Raw genomic sequence first — 24,137 nt, 5'->3', positions numbered from 1 at the left:
AGCAACGAGATAATTAAATTAGCATAACTGAGAGAGCCACTAATTTGCGTTCTTAATTTAATCAAATACAGGGACTGAAAATCAAACTATTGCATACAATTTGAAACTGAATCTAGGTTGTGAAAATTGGGATTATTATTTTTTTAATGGTTCTTAATGTAACATGCTGTGCTGCTTCGTCAAAGCTCGACTTTCCTTTTAAATCTTATCCACTTTAAAGACTACATGAAACAATGCTAAAGTCAAGGTTGGATTTAATGAGAATGAATGGCTGACTGACAGATTCACTGACGAGGTGACTCAACAGGAACTGAGGCGTAGCATACAGAGCCCCCTGACTACACAGACACATGCATGCAGCAGCGCAACTTCATGCCACCTCTGATAGACGTGGCGGTACTCAAGTGGAGTGTACCAACAGCAGCATCTCTTGTCTTAATAGGCTACAGCAGGGTCAGGCTTGGAATGCAGAGCTCTGTGTCGTGACATGCTCTCCCCCTCCATTACTGTGGCCCTGTTCTCCTGCCTTTTCCACTGGAGCTTTATGCCAAATGCCAGACAAGCCTTTGATCAACGGCATTTAAGAGAAGCAGTTGTCCCAGCAGCAGTTAAGAGTGGGAGGCAGGGAACAACAATGGGGTTACCAATCGCACGGGTCGCAGCCTCTGTCATCAAGTGGCACTTGGCATGGCTCTCCCTCCACGGATTCACCGCAGACAGCTCGATGGCGACTTCAACAGCCCCACCGATTGTGGTCCTGAATGAGAATCACCATAAACACCCTCCTTGAGAAACAGCAGCATGTCTTTAAGGAGGCAATACAAATAACTTGTGACGCAGGGTTGAATCCAATTAGCAAGTTTGCTCTTGAGAGTAAAACATTGGCAGTTTGAAACCTTCCAGGGCAAATCAGCTTCTTTGAACAAACAAAATAAGAGAGTCCGTATTGGTGCCGTACAGCACTCTGTCTTTGTGATGGAGATATTTCTGACATTATTTTTGCATTTAGTGTTTTGATTTGCAGCAACCAAATGCACTCTCTTTTATTAAGACTTCAATGTCAAGATGGTCCTACAAGCCTTAATTAATACCTAATAATTTGGGTATGATTTATCTCAGCCTTTTAAACAAATTAGCACTTAGAGAAAATGTGCACCATCCATACCTAGAATTCTTTTTAGCTTTCTGTTCATATAAAAATCTGATATGACTTCTTCTAATGTCCTTAATTAAAGGACCATCTGACAGCTTAAAAGCTGTAGTAAGGAGAATGGACATGCAACCAAGATTAAATGATGTTGTTTTTCCTTCTCCTTTTTCTCTTCATTATGTCTCTCATGGCCTCTAAATGTTGTTTCTCCCATATATGTCTGTTGTTCATTGGACAGCTTGACTAGGACAAACACAGGGACACAGCACTTATGTCTTGTGTGTTGAATTGCTTATAGCCTCCTTGTTCCTGTCTGTGTTCTTTTTCTTGTTCACCAGACTATTGTTTACAACAAACTTCTCTGCCAACAGCGAGAGCAGTGTTTTTTTTTGTTTTTTTCATGTTGTTGAAGGCTGTTGTCAGAGCTCAAACTCCATTACATATTCAGAAAGTCTCCCTGACGTGTCATTTTGGAGCCCTTCATGCTGGGTTGGTGTCGCTTGTCACAGGGCTCTGGTTTCTCCACAGTGGCTGACCACCTTGAGCCGCAAGCTGCCGACAGATCGCTGTTGGCTGACAAATCAGCAGCTCAGCACCACTAATCTGTGATGTGGGCCCTCTCGCTTAACTGCATTTTGTGTCACAGTCACTGAGCTCAACAGATGATAGGGGACAGCATGGAGCTGGCCACGCAGTTTTGTTGTAACCATGTTTTCTTAGATAGGTGTTGTTGCTGCCATAAGTGTGTCTTTGTGTGTGCATGTGTGTGTATGTGTTTTATAATATCCTCTGAGCCTCTTCTTTTTTTCCTTCTCGTCTCTTATCTGTTTATACAGGAGACCAAAATTGACTGTGTTCGAGTTGCTACCAAAGGTAAGACTGGATCAAATTGAATAAATGTATTTGCAACATATAGCTCCAGGCCTCACTTGTGTTTGATTTGTGAGTACTAACAATATTAACATGTTTTTTAAACATAAAAATGATCTAAAAAGGCTATCGTCATCATTCAGTTCAGTTCAATTTTTCAATCCAATTTTATTTATATGGCATAATTCACAACATATGTTATCTCACAGCACTTGACGTAGTAAGGTGAAGTCCTTACGAATTTTAAACAATTAATGTTCAAAATAAATTTTCAGTTCAATAAATCCCTCATTTATCATTTATTTTCCTCTAAATAGGACAATAATCTACAAAATGAACATCTGTGTCTTTTAGCAGATTAAATCACATCAAAAGTTTGTTAGCTTTACTGTGTGACTCATCGTAGGTGTCTTGAAAGACTAAACAGTGCAATATAGTTTTCACATGAATTTGCTCAATATATTGATGGCGAAACATGTGTTTTTCCATGACTTGGAGGAAGCCTGTGTGCCCGCTGAGGTCTGTAGGTACTTAGCTATGCTGCCTGAATGTCCTGCTCCACACATTAAGGGTGATGAAGTCTAAGCATCATTGATCTGGGAGCAGAATTGATAAGGCCTAAGGGAGCCATAGTCACACTCCGTTCTGGGCTGTGGGAGGCCCTCTCACATACCCTGACAGTCTCGTATATTGTGTAGTTTGCTTGCAGCTCCACTATAGATTTGTTGTGAAGTTCCAGATGTCTCCATCTTCATGGCTCAGTAGGCTGAAGCCAGGTACCGCATAGTAGAAGTGGAGGGATCATAGGAACAATTGATTACCTGCAGAAAGACATTTTACTGCACTACATTAGCCTCAGAAATGTATTAACCTGTGTGAAATGATTGGAATTGCTAACTTTCTGGAACAAACTGTGAAATTCTTTCTAATACTGTATTGGGTATCTTTCTCTGCCTCCGTGTTGCATGATGATGGAACCTGTTGGTATGGCTGTTTTCAGCTTCAGTGTGGCCTCTCTGTCTTTGTCTTTCTTTACTGCATGCCGTCCTGGATCCTCTGACTATACTCAGCCGCCATACTCGTGACTCAGCTGACAACCCCCTACATCCGCATCGCCCCAGCGGCAGGGGACAACCAACTAACAGGTCAGACCCGTAGCTTTCTGCGCATCCTCTGACCATTTTCGTTATTCGCTCCACACTTCGGTTTTACACACTGCATGTTTTTATTGGGGCGGCCATATTCGCAATTTCCTTAACAGGAAAACAAATAAGTGGAATGTTGCATGTGTGCAATTTTATGTATCGTCCTGCAATTTGCATCAAATCATTACGGTTGAATCAAAGACTTGCAGACACTGTCTTCTACCTTCATCTTCTCAGTAGTACTGGCCATGAAAGACCTGTTTGAGGTGCGATTGTCATTTGATGTGTCAATGTTGGAGATTTTTGACAGGAGTTAATCCCTTTCATGAATATTTCTCATTATTTCTGGGAGATTAAGTCTGGGCTGGTGTTGGTTGTTGCAGCTGTGACAACTGTAAACACAAAAGGACGCTGAAGTGTAACTACTCAAATTCTGCTCAGTTCCTCCTTTTTGTGCATGAATCCTCAAGTTCTCTCAGGCTGGAATGGAAGAGCACTGATTTGTGGCAGCACACGTACAGCACTCAAAGCTCAAACGGGGATTTGACACTGACAGCATATCTGTAAGATTAGCCTGTAACAATATATTGTGACAAAATCAACTCCATCAGTCTAGACATGATGATGTCACCAGTCCTGACAACCTCCACTGCTCTGCCCTAAAAAACTTATATTTTTAAACAAAAGCAGTTGACGGCTGCTGATAACACCACACCACAATATGTCACAACCAGCCGAGGATGGATATTTACCTTTTTGATAGGGAGAGGAAATGGCAATGCTGAAGAGAGAAGGAGGCTTGTACTAAAAGATTTGTCTGACATAACAATTTATCATTCTAAATTTACATCTGGTGACAAGGAATAATGGTGTTGTTCAGGTGGACAGTTGTGATTCCAGCAGCGTTGCCTTCCTCAGAGTGCTTCTTATCACTTTCCAAGGAGCAGATGCTGTTAAAACCAGCTGCTTTTTTCTGTCTCCCTCTCTCTTTGTGCCTCTCATTGTTGGCTATCTCCTTCTGGACTGAAATTTAATGTTTTGGTTATTTCAGGCATTTTTATCTTCCTGGGTATTATCTTTCATTCCCTGCATCCTACATTTTTCTACAGCCCAGCAACCATTTGCCCCAAATGTGATTAACCAAGGGTAAAAATGGTATGCACTTATCTCTGAGTGCAGCTTGATCCACGAAGTGCTGATGTCCACTAAGGATGGAAGAAAAGGTGGAGTCTTCAGGACAACAGGGAGTCACTTGCTTCTAGGATAAGCATTACCCTTTGCCAATAAATGTGTATCGATAATTGTGGTTCACAGAATGTCATTGTCTTGATTAATGCACCTCAGTCCTCCGTACAATCAAATCAATGAGAGGAAATGCAGAATTTATAGAACTGCATTGAGAACAACAACTAATGACTGTGAGATTTTATTCATTTATTTGCCCCTTTCCATTGTTTAATCCCCATGCATTGTGTTGTTCTTTAGGAGCAGCCACTCACAAACCTGATGCAGTGGAACCGGAGAAACAAACAGACCACACGGTGAAGATCGCGGGGGTCATTGCTGGTATCCTACTGTTCATCATCATCTTCTTAGGAGTGGTGCTCCTCATGAAGAAAAGGTAAGCTTTTTCTTCTTACTCATTGAAATACTATATGAGATTTGTGGAAGAGGTTAAATGTGCTTGCGTGGTGCTCGCAAATAAGTACTTTCTGTTTTATCATTTTGTATATTTCTCCCTCAAACGGTAGTATTGTCAGTGTCATAGTAAATAATTAATTTGATTATGTTGATACGCCCCATTAGGGCTGTTTACAGCCATGAGATACAGTGTGCCATGAAAAATTAATCCCTTTCTACGGCACCCTCAAACAAATGTGCAGTGCTTCAGTGACATTGAAATGGGAACAGAAAAAAAATGTTTTTCAGTCCTGTGGTATTGGGTGAGGAGGGGAGGAGATAAGAAAGAAAATATGATGAAAGGCTTAAAAGGAAAGAGGATGTCCACATAGCTAAAGGCTAAGTTTACATTAGCCCTGGACCCCATACTGGTGAGAGGTCTTCTGTACATATCCCTGCAATCAGGCAAGCTAAAGCTCAGCAAATATCAACCCCCTCAACAGTGAATGCTGAAATAATACAATGTCAGTTTCTGCAGATTTCTTTGATGTACTTGTTGGTTTCCTGCAGTATTTTCTTTGTGAAGTTCAATAAAAATGAAAATTTAAAAAAAAACAACATTCCCGAGTGAAACTTAGTCTACATTAGGTGTAATTTGTCCTTTAATAGAAAATTGCATGTCTTGAATAAAGTGTAAAAGTCAGTGGAGTTGATTCAATAGATTCAGCTGAGTGGGATGGCAAGCGTGTAGTTGTGCACTAATACAATCACTATATCCATGCTTATTTTTGACAGTAATATAAGATTCTTCATTTTCTGCAGCATGTTCTGTCTGTGTAGCACAGCAATCAGTGGGTGGTTATGAAAATCAGCACACAGTAATGGAATTGTCTTCAATTAGCCTTAATCAAACCAGAGATGGAGATGACTTCATTGGTTGAATTTTGTGTAATTTACTGTTACCAACAGGGAATCAGAGTTGTGTTTAGACATTCAAACCACTCATTAAGTTTCAACCGTGGAGGTTAGATATGGTAATTCTTTATAGGTGTATAAAGTTATGAGGTTATAAAAGAGGGTTTTAGTGAAAGCATGGCTGCCTTTTCTTCGTCATCACATCCTGTAGACTTGCTTAGTCTGAATTTAATAAGGGTTTTTTACTGTACTGTACTGCGACTCCCCTTACAAAGCATGACATGACTCCAAGCGATCACCTTTGCCCTCACGATCACTAGTTTACCTCCACGTATGCCACCATATCTGATTTTGTTCATTTCTACTCTTTTTTCAAACATTAATATATTTTTACTTTTTCTTTCCTTTTCATTCCATCCCCTCCCCTCCTCCACTGCTTAAATCCTACCACCACCCCACTCGGCAGAAGAACCTATCACTCCTACACTTACTACCTGTAAGTAACCACTTTGTGTAATGTTAGTGCCATGCTTCTCACCCACACACTGTTCTCCATGCATGCAAAAAGCCATGTCATCCTCCTCCTGCCCAGAGCTATTACAGAGGCCCAACTGTAATCTCTGCTGGAGGAACAGAGGACGCCACTCCATTGCGTCTCCACATGATGAGCACATCATACTGTATGTCATATTGGCATAACTTCTGACAAAAGCAGACAGATGCAGATACACCCCCACAAAATAAACCTGCCACTGAGATGTTATTGCGAACATAATTTCTGCTAGACTTTTAAGGAGTTTGTTTATCAAATGATGAACTAAACTGGCTTAATGACTGTACAACTGCCAAACTCATCTAGTGAAAGAAAAAAAAAAATCAATCCAGCAACTACTGCATTTTTTTCTGAGTGTGAATTTTTCATTTGCCTCCAATGATTTCATCTCTGTTGACTTGTCAAAGCTAGCTTGTTTGAAGTGCCTATCACTGCCTATCAGTGCATCTGTGCTTAGGTTGTGCCCAGAACTTCAATGAGTTAGACCAAATATTTCATATTTTGTGCACTTTTCTATATACTCTGCTGAAATGCAATCAATAGCTCTATGTTGGATTAAACAGATTTCTGAGTTATTTGACACTTGAAATTAAAGCATGAGCTAACATGTTGACCTGACCAATTTGGCTCCATGTGCATGTGATAATTTGTAGTTTTTTCTCTACCCCTACTCCATTCTCTCACTCTGTCATCAAACCATGTCAGCGCTCATGATTTTTCTTTCTTTTTTTTTTTCCCAGCATGTTTTTTTGGGTTAATGCACGTCCATCCCATTGATTCTATGGTGATGGTGGAGTTGCATCTTTAGCTGACAAGATGTTTGCATCGTCGCTAAACAAGCCGATGCGATCACAGAGTTACCTCTTTTCAATTCCGATGACTCCAATATTATAAAACAAAAGCCACAGCGCTGCTTTCGCTGCTCTTAATATAACTGACGATTCCACATCACACCGCTGAATGGTAAAGAAGCTTATTCTGCAGCTCTGCCTTCCCTGCTGTAGCTCATAGGCTCCCTCTGTACAGTCTTTGTGATGGATGCCGACTAATCTGTCTTGAGATGACTGTGATCAGAGAAGAGAATGGAAGCTGCCTGACATCAAAGAACATCTCAGAATACACCTGGAGATAATACTACTCTGAATACTCTGCGTGTCACTCATATTAGATCACAGCTGTCTTGAATGGAAAACCCCAATGACTTAGAGGAGTGGTGTCTTCAAAGCAGAGCACACACAATGGCCGAGCAAAGCAGGAAAAGATCAGCTGCCAGTGAAAAAATCAAAATAGCAGTTTTGTGTTTTTGTCATTTTATTGTTGCATACATATGTTGCTTTCTTGGTTTAATGCACCTTTATAAAAGAGGAGGGCGTAGTGAGGAGGACTAGTAATGCTTGTTGTAACAAGACAACCACCGTTGAGTGCTCGAGTCAGTGCATAAATATGTGATTTTTACATGTAGTTCTTCTACATATGTGCAATTACAAGTAAATACATTATTTTCCATAAGAAATTTGGGATTTATCATCTAATTTTGGATGTGTCTCTCGAAGACCTTATTGCCTAAAAATTGGTAGGAGGCTGTTTTCTCAGATTGACATTTTCCAGATTATCCACATTTGGACAATTTGACTCCAAACAGTTAACAGGATGTTACACACGAACAGGAAGATGTATGTGTGACATTGGCGACACCATGTCCACCTTGTTTTCTATTTTCTTGTGTCAAAATAAATTGGGGGTTTGCTGTTACGATTTGAAGAAAAGGAAAGGAGAAGGCTGATGAATGCTGTGACTCCTCCCTCAAGCTGTCACGATAACAACATGATATACAGTTAGGGAAGATGAAGGATTAATGATCCCCTTGGGGAAATGTGCTATGACAGCAACAAATACTAACAGATAATAAAATACACTTTGGAAATGTAAGAATAAATAACACCAGAGCAAATTACGGTTGAACAGATGTATGAAAATGGAAAAAAAAAAAGCTTTTATGATTTTACCTCTGATAATTTTTTTTTCATCTTTTAACTCTTTGCAGTATCACTGTAACGAGTGACACTCACCTCTGAGCAACTGCTATGATGAAATGTCTAACCTGCCAAAGCTTCATAAAATTTTCTTGCAAGATACCTATTTGAACAATTTATTCATGAATAGCTAGAGGGACAATGAATATAACGATGATTGGACTGATTTGTATTCACCCAGTCCTCTTCTGCTGCTGTTTGATTTGTTGTATGGCTCTATGACACACGGCAAGAAAAATCATTTTAAATAGCATCTTTCATTTTCATCTCTGTTGCAGTCAAGTGTATGTTGCATTAAGAGTGTAATAATGACTTTGCTCTTAAATACATTCGAATGTTCAGCACGAGGCCTACATCCGTACGTAAAAGAGTGTGATACAGCTGTACACCGTGAGTAACTGAGAGAAAATGTCAGACTTTGTAATATAACTTCCAATCCTCTCATCTCCTGCTTATATCTCTGTCGTGTCATAAGAGGAAGAATGGAAAGCGGAACAAAGCAGTGCAGGTGCATGTCAGCTAACCGGGAAGAACCCTCATTTTCACTTGGATATGTGTTAAAGAAGAAGTTGAAAATGTTGCATCTCATCATAGAAATGCTGTGTAGGTAGGGCGGTATAGGTGTTGTATATACCCAAAGTTTACATTGTCATATTAATTATAGACTGCATCTTTAGACAGTCCCCTCTGGAGCATTCTCTGAAGTTAATTTGCAGTTCTGATGACAGCCCTGTTGCCAGCCATGAGCTTACAACACCTCTATGATTGATGAAACCCATTAATGCTCTCAAGCATTCATCAAAGTCTTTTAAAGGCATGAGAACATCCTGCACTTGCCAAAATATGCACTTTAGGGATATTGCCAGAGGTGGCTGTGAGGGCTTGCACGCAGCACAACATCAGTCAGAGTGCTCATTAGGAATGCGGTTACATGTGTGATCAAATATGACCATTCTTTAATCAGGTGGCCGTAGCGGGCGCTGTGGCTGCTGCTGCTGCTGGGGACAAGAGAGATCAATTGGGGGCAAGGGTTGTGATTGGGTCTTTATTCTGGGGGGAGCTGGAATCATCCATCAAGCGGCAGGCAAGTTAAATAAAAACACACTTACTGTGTCGATTTCTGATTGATTTGTCGGGCTTGTCTTGTGCTCCCCAATCCTCAGGTACTGCCTCTGTTCAATTCCTTAATATGCGTGGGCAGTTCTTTCTTTATGAAGTACCTTCATATCAAACTAATCTCTCAACAAAAACGTATGAGAACGAAACATAATAATAATTACTCACAGTACAGTACAGAAAGTTTCAAATTTAAAATCTGAAGGAAACCTCTTGGCCCTGAACAGCAGACACATGAAGCTGGAAACCAGCTTGTGATTAGTAGCAGCTTTTTGTTATTAGTTAGTTATTAAGACCCAAGCAGAAGTAAAATGAGGGTGAATGTTAGATATTGTGACGGTGAGAAACACAACTCCAAATATATGCTGATAATATTTTGGTAATGGGTTTGGTACTTGGTGAAAATGAAAGGTCCAAAGATATCCAAAAGTGACCAGTTATATTGGGATTATAGTGAAATAAAGTAATAATTTAGATACAGTGTTTGCACTAAAAAGAGAATAATAATTTCAGTTTATAATTATTGGGGTTTAATGCGTTGATTATATCCTCAACCCCTTCACTAATGCATATATTGAATGATGCAAATGGTTGACACACGCTGCATGCCACTCTATTTGCCATAATGTACCAGCAGTGTTACATCAACAAGCGAAAAACAGAAATGTCCAAATAGAATCAGGCACTGTTGGTGTCTTTAATTAACTTTAATAACCATTTGTAGCAAAAAGGAGAAAAGACACATGTAGAGACTTCTGATCATTATTGTAATTCTTTATAAATCTCATTTTTCATAATCACTCCTATTGCACTCAGTGTCAGAATGGGAGGCCTACTAAATGTACAATGTATAACACAATGTGCTCAGGGCAAACACCTTCATTAAACCTTACAAGTTGAACATGCAGCAAGAATCACATTAATTGGTACAAGCCTTGCAGAGATTTGCACCTACAAGCTCTGCATGTTGATGAGGAAAGGGAAAGAGGAAGAGCACCCTGAGCAGGCCGAAAGGATGTCATGCATGGAATGATCTTGTTTAAATGGATACATTTAAAAATAGTGTGTCATTTACAAAACATCTGTTTGTACAGGGTTGGCACAGTATGAACAGTGCCATTGCATTATTGGAAAGACAAATTGAATACAGCTTTTGATATACAAGTGCATCTCAAATAATTAGAATATTGTGAAAGTTCTTTTTTTATTTATATATATGTTTTTAGGGGGGGTTAATTCCAAAATGTAAGCTTCTATATATTCTAGATTTATTACATGTGAAGCAAAATATCTAAAGCCCTCTTTTTGTTTCAAAAAGACAGTTTGACAACACAAAAAAATCCAACTTCTGAAAAGCATGTTCATTTATTCAATACTTGATTGGTCTTCTTAAGCATGAATTGCTGCATCAATGCAGTGTGACATGGAGGTGGCCAGCCTGTGGTACTGCTGAGGTGTTATTGAAGCCCAGGTTACTTTGATAGCGGCCTTCAGCTCATCTGTATTTTTTGGTTGAGTGTTTGTCATCTTCCTTTTGACAATGTCCCATATAGGGTTCTGTGGTGTTCAGCTCAGGCGAACACAGTAATATCATGGTCAGCAAACCATTTGGTTGTAGTTTTGGCTCTGTGAGCAAGTCCTGCTGGAAAAAGGAAATTAGCAACTCCATGAAGCTTGTCAGCAGATAGAACCATAAAGAGCTCAGTTCTCCTGCTAGATGCTGCATTGACTCTAGACTTGGAAAAAGCACAGTGAACCAGCACCAGGAGATGACATGACACCCCCAAATCATCACAGACTGCAGACACTTCACAATGGACTTCAAGCATCTTAGATTCTGAGCCTCTCCACTTTTTAGCCAGAATCTACCACTTTAAATTCCAAATTAAATGCAAAATTTTTCTCCAACTGAAAAAAAGGCCTTTTAACCACTCTGGTTCAGGAGTGTCTTGATATTAGGAATGCAACCATTGTAGTTGCCTTTCTGAAGACATCAGTGTTTGGTGCCTCTTGATGCACTGACATCAGTCCTTGTAAAGCTCTCCCAAGTTCTGGAATCAACTTTTCTTGACAAGGCTGTGTTCATCCTTGTTGCTTGTGCACCTTTTTCTGCCACACTTTTCCCTTCCAGGCAACTTTACATCATTCTGTCTTCTGTGCTCTACCCTCCTTGTGGAAGGTGTCGATGATCACCTTCTGGACAACTGTCAAATCAGCAGTCTTCCCCATGATGCTGATTGTGTGTCCTGAACTAGGCAGAGAGATACACAGTATATATACTAGTATTTCTGATTTTCATGAGCTATAAGCCATAATTACCGAAATTAAACCAGAAGAAGCTTAAATATTTGACTGTAATGAACATAGAATATATGAAAGTTTGCCTTAATGAAAAATTGAAAATAGAAATAATGTCGGGAGAAAATGAACTTTTAAAAAAAAAAATATATATATATATAACATTCTAAGTATTTGAGATGCACTTGTATAGTGTGTAGTAACGAATTCCTGACTAACCCAAAAAATATGTAAAGAGGTGGAGCAGGAGTGGAACTAAGGCACCCACCTGTCACTCAAAGTAGTCATGCACTTAATTGTGTATAATTTAACACCTTAATGCAATTTAAGTTTTATATAAATTCTCTCCTTGTGTAGTTGTCATCTATAGGAAAATAAGCTGTAGACACCAAAACATTTTTTTTATACCAGGCTGTAAACATATTTACTTCCACTGTAAGCCTCAAGTGGACTTTCAAGGAGCTTCGGTTTGGTGCACTCCTGTGTCGGCTTCATTTTTCACCGCTGAAGGTTGGCTCTTGACTCTGCCATGAACCATGGCCTCAGTACTTAAACATGTAATTACATTTTCTCCTCAGTGTTAAAACAAAACTAAGCATTAATATACACCATAAATACTAGATTTACATTAATCTTATTTCTTTATTGGAAAGCACTGGCTTCAAGTCTGTTGTATTAAATATGCTGGATAAATAAGTGAATTGACTTGAACTGTAGTATACCCCATAAAGTGGCCACTTATTGTATAGTACATGTCAGTAATCACCTAAACTAGAATTAAGTCCATATAGTATATAGTCATCAGTGAATAAAACTAAGAGATTTTTAACCTATTTAACTTGGCAATAATGCTGGAACTAGATAGCAAACCAAAATCAAATTGAAACTAAAAGTGGACAATCATAAATAACAGTAATACTAAATAATTTTTACAAAATCAGAGTCTGTTTTTTTTGTTTGTTGGTTTGTTGTTACTGATGTATCAACATTTTTAAGAGTGTAATCACTGTTATCCCAGAATCCCTAACCAAATGAATGATACTCCACACATTGTTCTGGCTCATATATTGTAATTCATACTTCAGTTTTCAATTTGTCCCTTATCTATAACTAATACTCAAATAGAAACTGCAGCGGAGCAGTGCAGTTTTTTCTTTGGATAAAAATATTTGAAAAGCTATTGGGGCATCTTTTATTTTATTATATGTTTACAAACTATTGTTTTACAGAATTTATGAAGCAATAAAGTTGAAATAGCTTGTAGATAAACAGCATATGTTCAGAAATCTTTTTTAATTGCTCTTTCTGTTTCTGAAGTGAATGCATGTGTATAGGGATAGGATAATGACACACAACCTCACGGTAGTGTTTGAAATGAAACGCAGGACAAACAACGACTGAAATGCCCCCACTGGGTTAATCAAAGATGCTTCTGTTGCCCCTCCCAGCTGGGTGTCAGTCAACTAACACACAAACACACACACACACATCCATGCACCACAGATGTGTGTGGATCATTTAATGAAGCCGTCTTTGTCCCAATGTCACAAGGTTTAGGCTGCTCTGGTGCTGAAAATGAGGCCCACCATGCTGAGCTTGAGGTTTTGAAGCTTTTGTTTCAGAAGCTGCAGCAGTGTCACCTCCCACAGAACAGACATTCTGGCAAACACATGCAGACACACAATCCGTGCAGCTTCTTTTTTGTTGTAGCTGAACTCATGGAGTTAGGAGCTCTGCTTACTTAGATCCTAGGTATGCCAGGCCTGTCATGTACTGAACTGCAGACAATCTCTCTAATGAGACTTGCCTAATATAGTTACCTGGAGTGTTTGCTCAGTCTTTACTTCTACAAACACCTCTGCCATCTGTCTGTCTAATCCCCTTCGTATGCACATTCAGTGCTGTTTACAGAAATTTGTGATTTTACTGTTGGCCATGTCTGCATGCAATCAGTCCTATCATTTTTTTTGTTGTTGTTGTTGTTTGGATCTTTCCGCGAGCAGCTTTATGCTAACTATCTGGGGATATAATAAATGGTCACATTTATCAACATACACAAACACTACTGTACACTTCCTTGTACTATCTCTCTCAGCGTATCAGACTCTGTGATATAGTCATCTATCATAAAATTTTCCCTTCTTACAAATGAGGAGAGAATAGTACGCCAATTAATCTTCATCTAACACCCACAGTGCCTTGCAAACATCCCAGTATTGCTGGTGCTTTCCTCATTTTGTTACTGGTGCCTGTGCAGCCTCGTTTATCTTCAGCACACTCTCTTCAACTGTTTCACAAGCCTGGAAAACAGAAATCCAAGTGTTAGTAGACACAGAAATAAGAACAGTGATACAGTAATAAAACCTGGATTATAGTTGTTCTTAATAGTCTTCACCATGGGCACACACAGTGCCGAATCAGTCTTAATATTGCCCGGGGTACACACAGCTCCCCCTTCCATTTTAACTCCTTCTCATTACAATATGAAGCTATAACAGAAAAAAAAAGAGACAAGATTGCTATTTCGTTTCCTGCTCTAATTGCAGATTAAAGACAAAAAGTAGGTCCGGCAGACAAAAATGTCACTACTTTGTCACTTTGCTTTCTGAAGAACGGATCCACTATTAGCCTCACGTCGCGGCCTTCAGAGCAAATGACTGTTTGAAGGCAGCGGGGGCCTGTTGCCATATGGCATGAAACAGCGACAAAATTGAATAAACAGAGGAGATTTGCAAAAACAAAGCAGCAGGAGTGCATCATTAGACAGCAGTTGTCTGCGAGAGAGACTGCAATTCAAATAGGCAAAGGGGTCACGCAGAGAGTAACAAAGTGCGAGGATCAGTGTGAGGGCTGCCATAGTTAATTTTTACACCGCCAGCTCCCCTCCAGCTACAGAGTAGTGGCAAGCATCAGATATGGCAGTTACTACAGTATGTTCCCACTCAAGCTGTTTGCCATTCTTCTTGTAGTGCAACTTATGCGGAACCATGAGAATGTTGACTCACAAGAGCGATAAAGTGATTCCTATAGCACTGCCTGCTTTCGATTGTTGACCTCTAGGAAATCCCTGGCTCTTTTCTCAACGTTTTATTGCTCGCTGCAGCTTGAGCACACCAGCTCAACTTTGTTTCTCAAACACTGCAAAAATGCTCTATGTTACACAATGGAAACTTGGAATATTGAAGTAATTTGGCTATATGGTTTGACCTAGAAAAATATTCTGAGGGAGAATATTTATAAAGGAGGTCACACACTAGAAGTTGACATATGAAACTCTGGAAGTCTGAATCCATGTTTTTGAGTATGTTGTTGATGCACTGTAGTGTCCTGGTGGAAATGTTCAGCCATGACAATGACTGCTTATCACACATCGCAGAGAACCATTGTCACATACAGTCAAAAACACTAACATCAATGAATTAAAGAAAAAGTAAGTAGAATAGAATAGAATAGAATAGAATAAAATACTTTATTGATCCCCCATTGGGGGAAATTTGCATGCCACAGCAGCATCCAAAAATATTATAGAAATTATTTAAAAAAAAGAAAGTGGCTGATCAAACTATAGCTTGTTGTTCATTTGTTTTTATATTGTATGCAAAATGAGTCTGGCACAGTGCAAGGTGATGAAGTGGCCCATCGGTTTACAAGTATCATTGTGGAGAGGAGTTTTAGGATTAACAACATCTTTTCTGTTTGGAGCCAGGACCTTCCAAATATGAGACTCTGAGTGAAGCAGGAGGATTGACAGTTGAAACCTGGTCAGAGTACATAACTCATGTTTAGAATGTTATCAGTATATTAACCAGCAAGAAGGGTGCATTCCATAAAGTCTTAATGGTAAATTGCAAAATCAAAAAAGAAAAAAAAGTTCATTAAAATGGGAAACCATTGAGAAGAAAACATTTACTTACCAAAAACCTGAATATCAGCATCCCTTGAGGGCTTGTTAGTACAATTAACCAAAGAAAAGCCAAAATTACCATGAGCCAAAAACTGTTTAAGGCATGCTGATGAACTGCAAACTGCCTGTGGAAAATGTATTTCCTACTCAGCTGACAGATGAACAGCAATGACAGCAAAAATGAACCAAAACAATGTTCCTGCACTTTAAATTCACCAGTGAATCACCGTCTTTCAAATGACTTTTCAATCAGACCAGCCCAGAAATGTGGGTTAAATTGAGGTCTAATATTTACTTCATTGTAGAATTATTAAAAAAAGAAACAAACAAACAAAACCACCAGAACACTAATCAGACGGAGTGAATTTAGCCAAAGACATCATAATGACTTACAGGAAATATGTGTTGAGGTTTAAGGTAGTCTATTGGAGCAAGCAGCCTGTTACCCTCAGTTGTGTTTCAATTTAAGTTAATGTGCATCGGCTTCACTTTCAAGCTGTGGTTGTTGCTGCTTTGTTAGCAAACTAACATTTAGAGGTAGAGATAGAGGCTTTATTGCCATTGTGCAAAATACTATGAAATTTGTGTGGCAACTCACAGTAATCAGCAACAGTGCAATACGGATTACTCTTTAAAAAAATGAAATTAATTTTAAAAGAATTTGGCTATTTACGTATGTACATATAGCATAGTGCAACTAGTAAATAGATACAACAGTGCTAATAGTGCAACTAAAATGTACAAAGTGCAACTGAGGCTGATGAACATGTTTTTAATTGATTTTATTCTTGTTTTTTTTCTTTTGGTGGGAGGTGCTGAGTTTGCATGTGTACCATTAGTTGCTGAGCTATTTCAGCTAACACCCAAAGTGTGTGGTAGAGTATGTAAAGTCAGAAGTTCCCTGAAGTCAGAAACATTCATTCTTTAGTGATGGTGAAGCCCAGCGTTTATTGAGACAATATGTTTCAGTCAGGGTCAAAGTGGTGGACTATCCAGCTAGCATTGCCATTCCTGGAGCCATGCCCACAAACAACATCAAATGAAAGGATTCTCTGCACAGCAATATGTTCAGACAACACTTTATAGGCTTGAAGCCTGAAGTCAAAACAGCAAAAGCTCACAACCCTCAGTTTTTTGTTTTTAACCATAGGGCATACGATAGCCACTGGTCACAAGAACTTTAAGTCCTGCTAACGTGAGCATTAATAGTTCTTGAATGTGTGTAGAGGCTCGGCCTTGCTGTTAGATTCTTGACTCTCATCTGTATTTCATCTTGCAATTCCATTTGAATTACTATTGAGAAGTTTGCTCTGCTATTGCTTTTATGATAGAAGAATCAGTGTCCTGTCCTGATGATATTTGTGTACCTCTGTGGATTCGTGTACACGTGCCTGTTTGTGTTTAGTCTGTGCACAATACTTTAATGGTGTTTGATCAGGGACGGATTGGATGTAGGCTCCAGCACATCAACTCAAAGTAGGTCAATAAAAGCAGGTTGACTGTTTCAGTTCACCATTTACAACTCCTAATTCTTCCACCCCAAAATACTATAGCTAATTTTAAATCATCAGGGCCACTGATGTATTTGGGTTAGGGTGTCACACCTTTCCACATTCTCAGATTTATATTTCATTACTTGAAAAAGCATCTGGTGCCTAATGAAGCCTAATGTGACCACAGCCCGGGGCACATTAGCTCAGCCATCTCATTACATATATGAGTCATCCCTATCAGCTTCAAATCAGACCAACTGAAGTGCCATCCTTGCTGGTTTTGCCTGATAGTTTGTTTACATTTGTCTCCTCTTTAAAGGAAATTGGCCAAGAAGCGTAAGGAGACACTGAACAGTACCCGCCAGGAGATGACAGTGATGGTCAACTCCATGGACAAGAGCTACACAGAGCAGGGTACCAACTGTGATGAGGCGCTGTCCTTTATGGACCCACACAACCACACACTGAACACCCGCAGCGAGTGTGCCCTCACGCTCAACGCCCGCAGCGAGTGTACCCTCACTCTCAACGGCCGAGGTAAGCCGGCAACACAGTGGCCTACCTGCCTCTCTACACCGTCACAGACACAGAGCAGGATGGAAGCAATTTATTTGGTTTGGTCAGGTGAGACAAAAGTCTAACTTGGCTGCACAGGAAATATTCACCCTGGGACAACCTGAAAGTGTGAGCTGTGGTGGTCTTTCAAGTGATTTAGAAACATGTTCAAGAAAAAAAAAAATTGATATTTAAATGCTATTTTCAGAATGAACATATCTGTGATTGCTTTGAGGCTAGAACTGGAATTAAAGTCTATTTGTTTTGACTTCCCTTACAAAAAACATCTCAAGTTTAAAAACGGGTATCAAAACTCAGTGTGAGACCAGACAGTGTGACTTTTTCTTATTAATAAAATACTTTTATTAAAGTTTCTTTTTTGATCATTTACCCCATCTTGTTGCATAAATTAGTGCTGAAATGGATTTTTAATGAAGAACTGTCTTAACATCTCTTGGTTTTTCTAAATTTGCCTTGTTCTAACTGAGGCTTTATTCATTCTCTGTAAAGGATTCGACTGTAATTTTGTAGCTTTTGAAAAACTGCCTGTTGTTGCCGGAGTAAGGCAACGAGCAAATCGCTTTTTCAAAGCAGTTGCACAAACTATACATTTAATTGACTTGAAAGACTTTAATACAGTTTTAAGAAAGATTGTTTACATTTCTTGTACAAGCAATCTTCATCCTCTTTCACAAACCCTCAAGGGTTTGTTTCGCCTTTTTTACATATTCCCTTTAGCTTTCTTTCATTTCTCAATTTAAATGCTGTTAAATTACCTAAAAGTAAATTTAAATAAATGGCATTACTATTTTAGCACAGGAATGTCGTCACTGTTACCTGCATTAAAGTTGTTCAGCTGTGGAAGTTGTTGTGTAAATGTTTGTTAGTGGCCAAGAGGGAGTCTCGTATTTAGATCAATAATCAAGACACCTCGAAATCCCAAACCTGACCTCAAAGCTTATCAGTAAACATTAGAGTTCCAAGAAGTCTGTCACAAGGTCCTAAACTTAGCCCCCTGTTGTTTCCAATTCATGGAGGAAACACACCACACACACTAGATGTGCTCCGCTGTGATAACCTATTAATTTTCTCCGTCCCAGGTTAACTTTAATACTTTGTTGATGGAAAGCTCAGCTAAGTCTGCACCCAGGGCTTGACCTAGTATAATCCCAGTCAAAACCATCAGATTAAAACTCACACAGCAGCTTCTGTCTCCACACCCCTGCAGGGGCTGAGCCTCAAAGATGCTTTGACCTTGATTAACTGTCTGTTAGTGTAGATGTTCAAATCCGACCCTCTGTCTGCCACTGCAAATGATTTAAATGCATTACTTCGTACTCTGCCTGTCAGTGTAAAGCCCTCTCACACTCCATGACCTTACATTACTGTCAGTAGTGTCATTTTGGCTCAAAACATTGTGGCTGACAGATAAGCCATGAACACACTGCCCTCGTAACCCAAACCCCCTTGGCATGGTTCTGTTGATGTTCCATGCGAAGATGACAATTCACAGGGGAATTGACATTCTATTTCCTGTATGACTCTTGTTCTATTCTGGTATAGCAGTAGTAGAAAGTAAATATAATCAATAATATATTTAGTTTAAATGTCCTTCAACTGTACTTGTCCGTTGTCCACTACTTTACAGTTGGTCTGCACTTCATTTCAGAGGAAAAAACTGCACTCCTTGACTTTAGGGCATTTATCTGACAGTGACAAGACATTTATCTGACAAGAGTGTATGTTTGTACAAATCATGTGATCATATCGTTCAACATCTGATTCAAATGTCTCTTTGCAACTTGATTGTGACTGACATTTTTTTGTAATACTTTCATGAACATTTAATGATGAAACAAACACAAGTAATCATCAAAACAGTTAGAAATGGAAAAATAGTCTTGTCGGCTGCTGCCCTACTTTTAAGTTAACTAGTTAACTTTTGCAAAAAGAAATAACATAAGTTTCCCAAATTATAATTCATACTAAGAGGGAATTGCACTCTTGCTCATTTCAGTTCATGCAGGAGTTGTGTTTACCAGTGTCAGCTAGCTTTAAATATTGTTATACAATTAGCAAAATGACATGTGTTTGCCTACTGTGGGACTTTTCTCTGGCTTATGTTCCACTGTGTTACCATGGCACAGACAGACATTTCAATGGTTTTATCATATAAGTAAAACAGGCAATGAACACAGTGCACCCCACCAGGGTATGTGCCTGTAGTTTCTTGCTTGCCGTTCCGTTGTTCTTGTTTTATCTCTTGCTGGAAGCAGTGGACTGTTAAGAAATGAATGGAGTTGAGGTTTCATACAGCATCTCATTTATGTCTAAGGACCATGAAAATCTTTTTTTTTTTAAATTTCAAATAACTGAATAATTCATACTTTCTGAGATTGAAAGTCATACATAGTCATACATCACTGTTTTATCTGTGTATATAAATTGTGAAAGATTTTAGTTAGTTTAATTTTATTTAAGTCAACTATTCTATATTAATATTTTAGGTAATTATAAGTAAAGATTTTTATAGGTATTTTTGTAATTTCATACATCCTGTTTCAGCTTCATGTTTGTTTACCTGACAAAATAAGAAGTCAGACCTATATCAGATTGGGCCTTTTAAAATGATTTTAAAAAATGACTGCATAGACAAAAATAAGCCAAATCAGCCTGAACTCCAGAGGGTTAGTACGTTTTATTTTTCATACCTTTGTACTTTATGCAGCTCACCCAAACAGTCTCTTTTGGTATCTGGCCGTTCAAAGCTAGTGCGGTTTTATGTTGGCTTGCTCAAGGTCTCTGAGAATTGTAGTGGAGGTAAATGGAATTTTGTGTACTCAAAGCAGCTCTTACCATGGGTTAAGTGAGAAAATCTGAGGTGATCTTTTAAAGTGCATGTTATTTTTGAAAGAAGGACTCGGAATAATGTATTTTTACTTACATTGTAAGTTCTGCATGCTTCCTGTATGAGTGGCAGTACTGGATTATTTATGCCTTTTATTCTGTTCTTTTTTTCCTGTTTGTAGCTGGATCATCTCCTTCTTCCTTCACACTGCCAAAAGCCAACACTCTCAGTACTTCCATCCCCACCAACTCGTACTACCCAGGTAAACATACTCTGTTTCTTCTTGCTATGCTAAGTACTTACTGTGTGGTCGAAGCAGTGATGATGGCAAATTCAGTCATACACCAAAATTTAAAACGGTCACAATAAAGGCAACATTTTTAAATAAGTATTCGTTAGTTTTAGTTTTCTGGAGATACCTCTGATGTAAATTACAGAATACTACTGTAATGTATGATAGAAATGTACCTAACAGAGTTGATGTGTGCTTTGAAAAATTAGAAGACAATTTCACAAATGAGAAGGCAGATAAATTAGCTTTAGATGGGTTTTCACTCCACTATGTTTCTGGTTATGTTTTATATCACTGCCAAGATAGATTTTAGCTGTTCAATTATGACTTCAGTTTCTCCCAAATAATATCCATAATTATGTGTCTTATGTAATCAGATCCCAGCTCATTGATTAGATGGAGTAAAGGGCAGCTAGCTTTATAATCAACTGAACTTACTATATAATTAGCTTTTCTGGAAAATGTGATACCTTTCTTGTTATGCTGGTTGGCTAGAAATTTAAAAAAAAAAAAAAAAAGTCCAATGTTTTATTTTTTTTTGCTAAAGCTGTTTTTGTGAATTATCTTGGCTTCTTTCATTTACTGCAACTCTCTTTCCTCCTCCAACTTCTGCACTTGTTTTGGGGGTTTGAGCAGATCCCTTTGTGCCAACGGCTATCTTAGGTGAGATACATTTTCTTTTCCCATTGCTATTGATTATTTCTTTTTACCTCTTTGCTTAAGGAAGTTACAGTGCATTACATTCATAAGATGTCTGTTTGAAGACTTAACTGTGAGGCCAAAAAAGTACAGATTTTTTTTTGTTTTTTTTGACATTTTTTTGGTTGGCTCTTTTACTAAAGATGGCTTCCTCACCTTCATACCTGCCTGCTGCTTCCCCCTCTCCTCCTCTCCTCCACCCCTCCCTCCTTCTTCCTCCTCTCTTCCTCTTCCTCTCCCTTCCCCGTCCAACGAGGGGCTCTCCTGGGCTGAGGCTGGCTTCACTCCATCCCATCCGCATTGCGTGTCGTGCGTGTGATGTCACATACGTGTTTGACCTCTCATATGCATGGACAGACATGTGGACTGGATGTGGGGGAGTGTCTAAGGGGGGCAATGGGGGGGCAGTTCGCCCCAGCAACCAATGCTACAGCATGCTGAAGCCATAGCAGCTGCACTGAGACACAACAAGCAAACAGTGTGAGAGGGAGACCGAAAAACGCTCTCTCTTAGCCCTCCTCACCAAAAATTCCAAAAGCAGGATGCGTTCGGTCTGAACATCTAAAGTCTAGCATTAGCTGGGCTGCCCTCCCTTCCCTCCCCTCTCTCCTCACTACGCATTTAGCTCCCCTCCCTCCCTCCGAAACAACAACCTTTTCTATTATTCTTTTTAATGTCGCTCCCCCTGCCTTTGGCTAACTGCTACTGACCTACTTGTTTTTGTTTTGTTTTTGCCAGTGTTTAGTCATCTTGTTCAGTGATAAAATAGAATTATAAACAGTATTTTGTTCTTCTGTTAATTATTACAGGCTTTGTTGAATATGCAGAACAGCCCAAAGTGCAGTATCTTATACGAACAGATGCTTTTGTACTAGCAGAGCATATAATGTAGCTACTAAGTGGGGCACTAGGACTGTAATAATTTAATACTGAAGGCCAAGAAGAAAGACACAGTAAGCAACCTTACTCCAGCTTCACCACAAGCAGCATAACTGCATTTTTAAGTACACAACTTACAGCTAGGGTTTATTTGTTCACATTAGTGCAACTTAAAGCAGTGTCTTTCATCAGCACTCTTGTGACAGCTGCTTATGTTAGTTCCACATTTAATAAAGCATGAAACAATTACCATGAAATTACAACAGCCAGAAAAGGTTACAAGCTTTCAGTTGTGACACATTCAGTCATAGCATTCTCTCATCAGTTGCGGTTAATGATCAAAACTGATTAGATCATAGAGGATTGGTAGTGTTTTTGATTTCAACACATTCTTTTTTAAAAACATAGTATAAATACAGGTGTCACCACTAGCACATGCAAATATAATTATAGCAATTAGAGAGAGAAATCCAAATGTCAGAATACTCAAAAAATAATTGGCATCGTTAAAATGTGCAAGTTACAGATCTGAAACAATTACAGCTTGTTCAAAATGACGATCAGTATTTCACCATTATTTTCTCCCTTGAAATTCATGACTTCCGTTGTTCTGTTCTTTTATTTTTGTCTTGCACTGTTGAAATTGCCCCATCCATCCACTCAACATCCCCCTTGACTAGGCTTTTCACCTAGGCAGTTTGAACTGAGAAGGCATGTGATCTTGCCCTATAGCGTAGCTCTAAAACTCTACTGTAACAGGTTCTCATGCTGTATTGTTGCTTATCCCCTCTCTCCTGTCTCTTCTCCTCTCTCTCTCTTTACATACGTAACCTCTTATGTATCTGCTATCTAAAAAGTGCCCATTAATGGTAAGTTTTCCCAAGTGGGCCCTGGGTTGGGGGAAGGAGGTGGTGTTTACTCAGAAAGTAAGCCGACAGTGAGAGGCTGCTTCTGACATGGGCATTTATTGCATGACAAGTGGACATGTTAGCATCTCACCACCCTCTGTAGCGTGCCACCAAGCCACCATTAGCTTAGCATGGTCAAAGTACATACAGTGCCCCATGGCAGCATCACCCCATGCATTCTCCTCCCATCTCCGCTTCCCTCCTGGGTTCTTTTTTTAGGTTAGATTTTTTTTTTGTTTTTTTTTTTTCGTTTTTTGGGGAAGTATGGGTGGCAGGGGTTGAATCCACGCTGTGTTTGTGTGATGCTTCCGACGGTGCCTGCTGCAACATGCTCACTGTGGCCCACCGCACCCCCTCACATCCTCCTTCTCCATGTTTCTGGACACCCTCCATCATCCGCTGGCTCCCCACAGCATCTGTGCCTCATGTCTGCCACTGACTGGATTACAGTATGAAAGAGCTGGAATGGAGTCTGACTCTCAATATGAGCTGCAGCCCAAACCAGCATACTGTACTGCCAGTACAAAAAGTAAACTTATTGTTTTACAGCATCTTCATGAGGATTTTAATGATTGACCCTTACTGTTTCTCACAGTTGAGGGCCACTGACATATTTTGTTCTGATAGAAACCATGTTAACTGCTTGTAGTGTAAGTGTGTTACTTAAAGGACCTTGTATTTAAATGGCTATACAGTACAGTACAGTTTCCAGCCACACTGAGACAGATGGACCTGATCCCTCCCACCACATGACTCATCCTATTACTCAATGATGTTGTGTTGTTGTGACCATCCATAACAAACAGATTACTAGTTAAGAGTTGTTTGTCAATCTGGAAGGTGGTGACATAATGCTTAC

General features: G+C 39.3%; 1 protein-coding gene across 3 annotated transcripts in view; it reads left to right on the top strand.

Annotated features, from left to right (window-relative positions):
* LOC103353947 (protein tyrosine phosphatase receptor type M) overlaps positions 1-24,137 on the top strand; it is a 169,666-nt gene that overhangs the window by 107,523 nt on the left and 38,006 nt on the right. For 2 of the 3 annotated variants that reach the window (XM_008277148.1, XM_008277147.1), the window contains exons 13-19: positions 1,987-2,023; positions 3,091-3,165; positions 4,651-4,786; positions 6,167-6,196; positions 17,417-17,634; positions 20,682-20,762; positions 21,429-21,455. In XM_008277148.1, the coding sequence (XP_008275370.1) occupies positions 1,987-2,023; positions 3,091-3,165; positions 4,651-4,786; positions 6,167-6,196; positions 17,417-17,634; positions 20,682-20,762; positions 21,429-21,455 (604 nt within the window). The remainder of the gene's footprint in view (positions 1-1,986; positions 2,024-3,090; positions 3,166-4,650; positions 4,787-6,166; positions 6,197-17,416; positions 17,635-20,681; positions 20,763-21,428; positions 21,456-24,137) is intronic. The other variant, XM_008277149.1, reaches the window with a different exon arrangement.

This window comes from Stegastes partitus, unplaced genomic scaffold (genome assembly GCF_000690725.1).
Source record: "Stegastes partitus isolate 25-593 unplaced genomic scaffold, Stegastes_partitus-1.0.2 Scaffold90, whole genome shotgun sequence".
Taxonomy (NCBI): domain Eukaryota; kingdom Metazoa; phylum Chordata; class Actinopteri; family Pomacentridae; genus Stegastes; species Stegastes partitus.
Note: the sequence above shows the minus strand (reverse complement) of the source record. Positions and strands in the feature narration are given on the sequence as shown.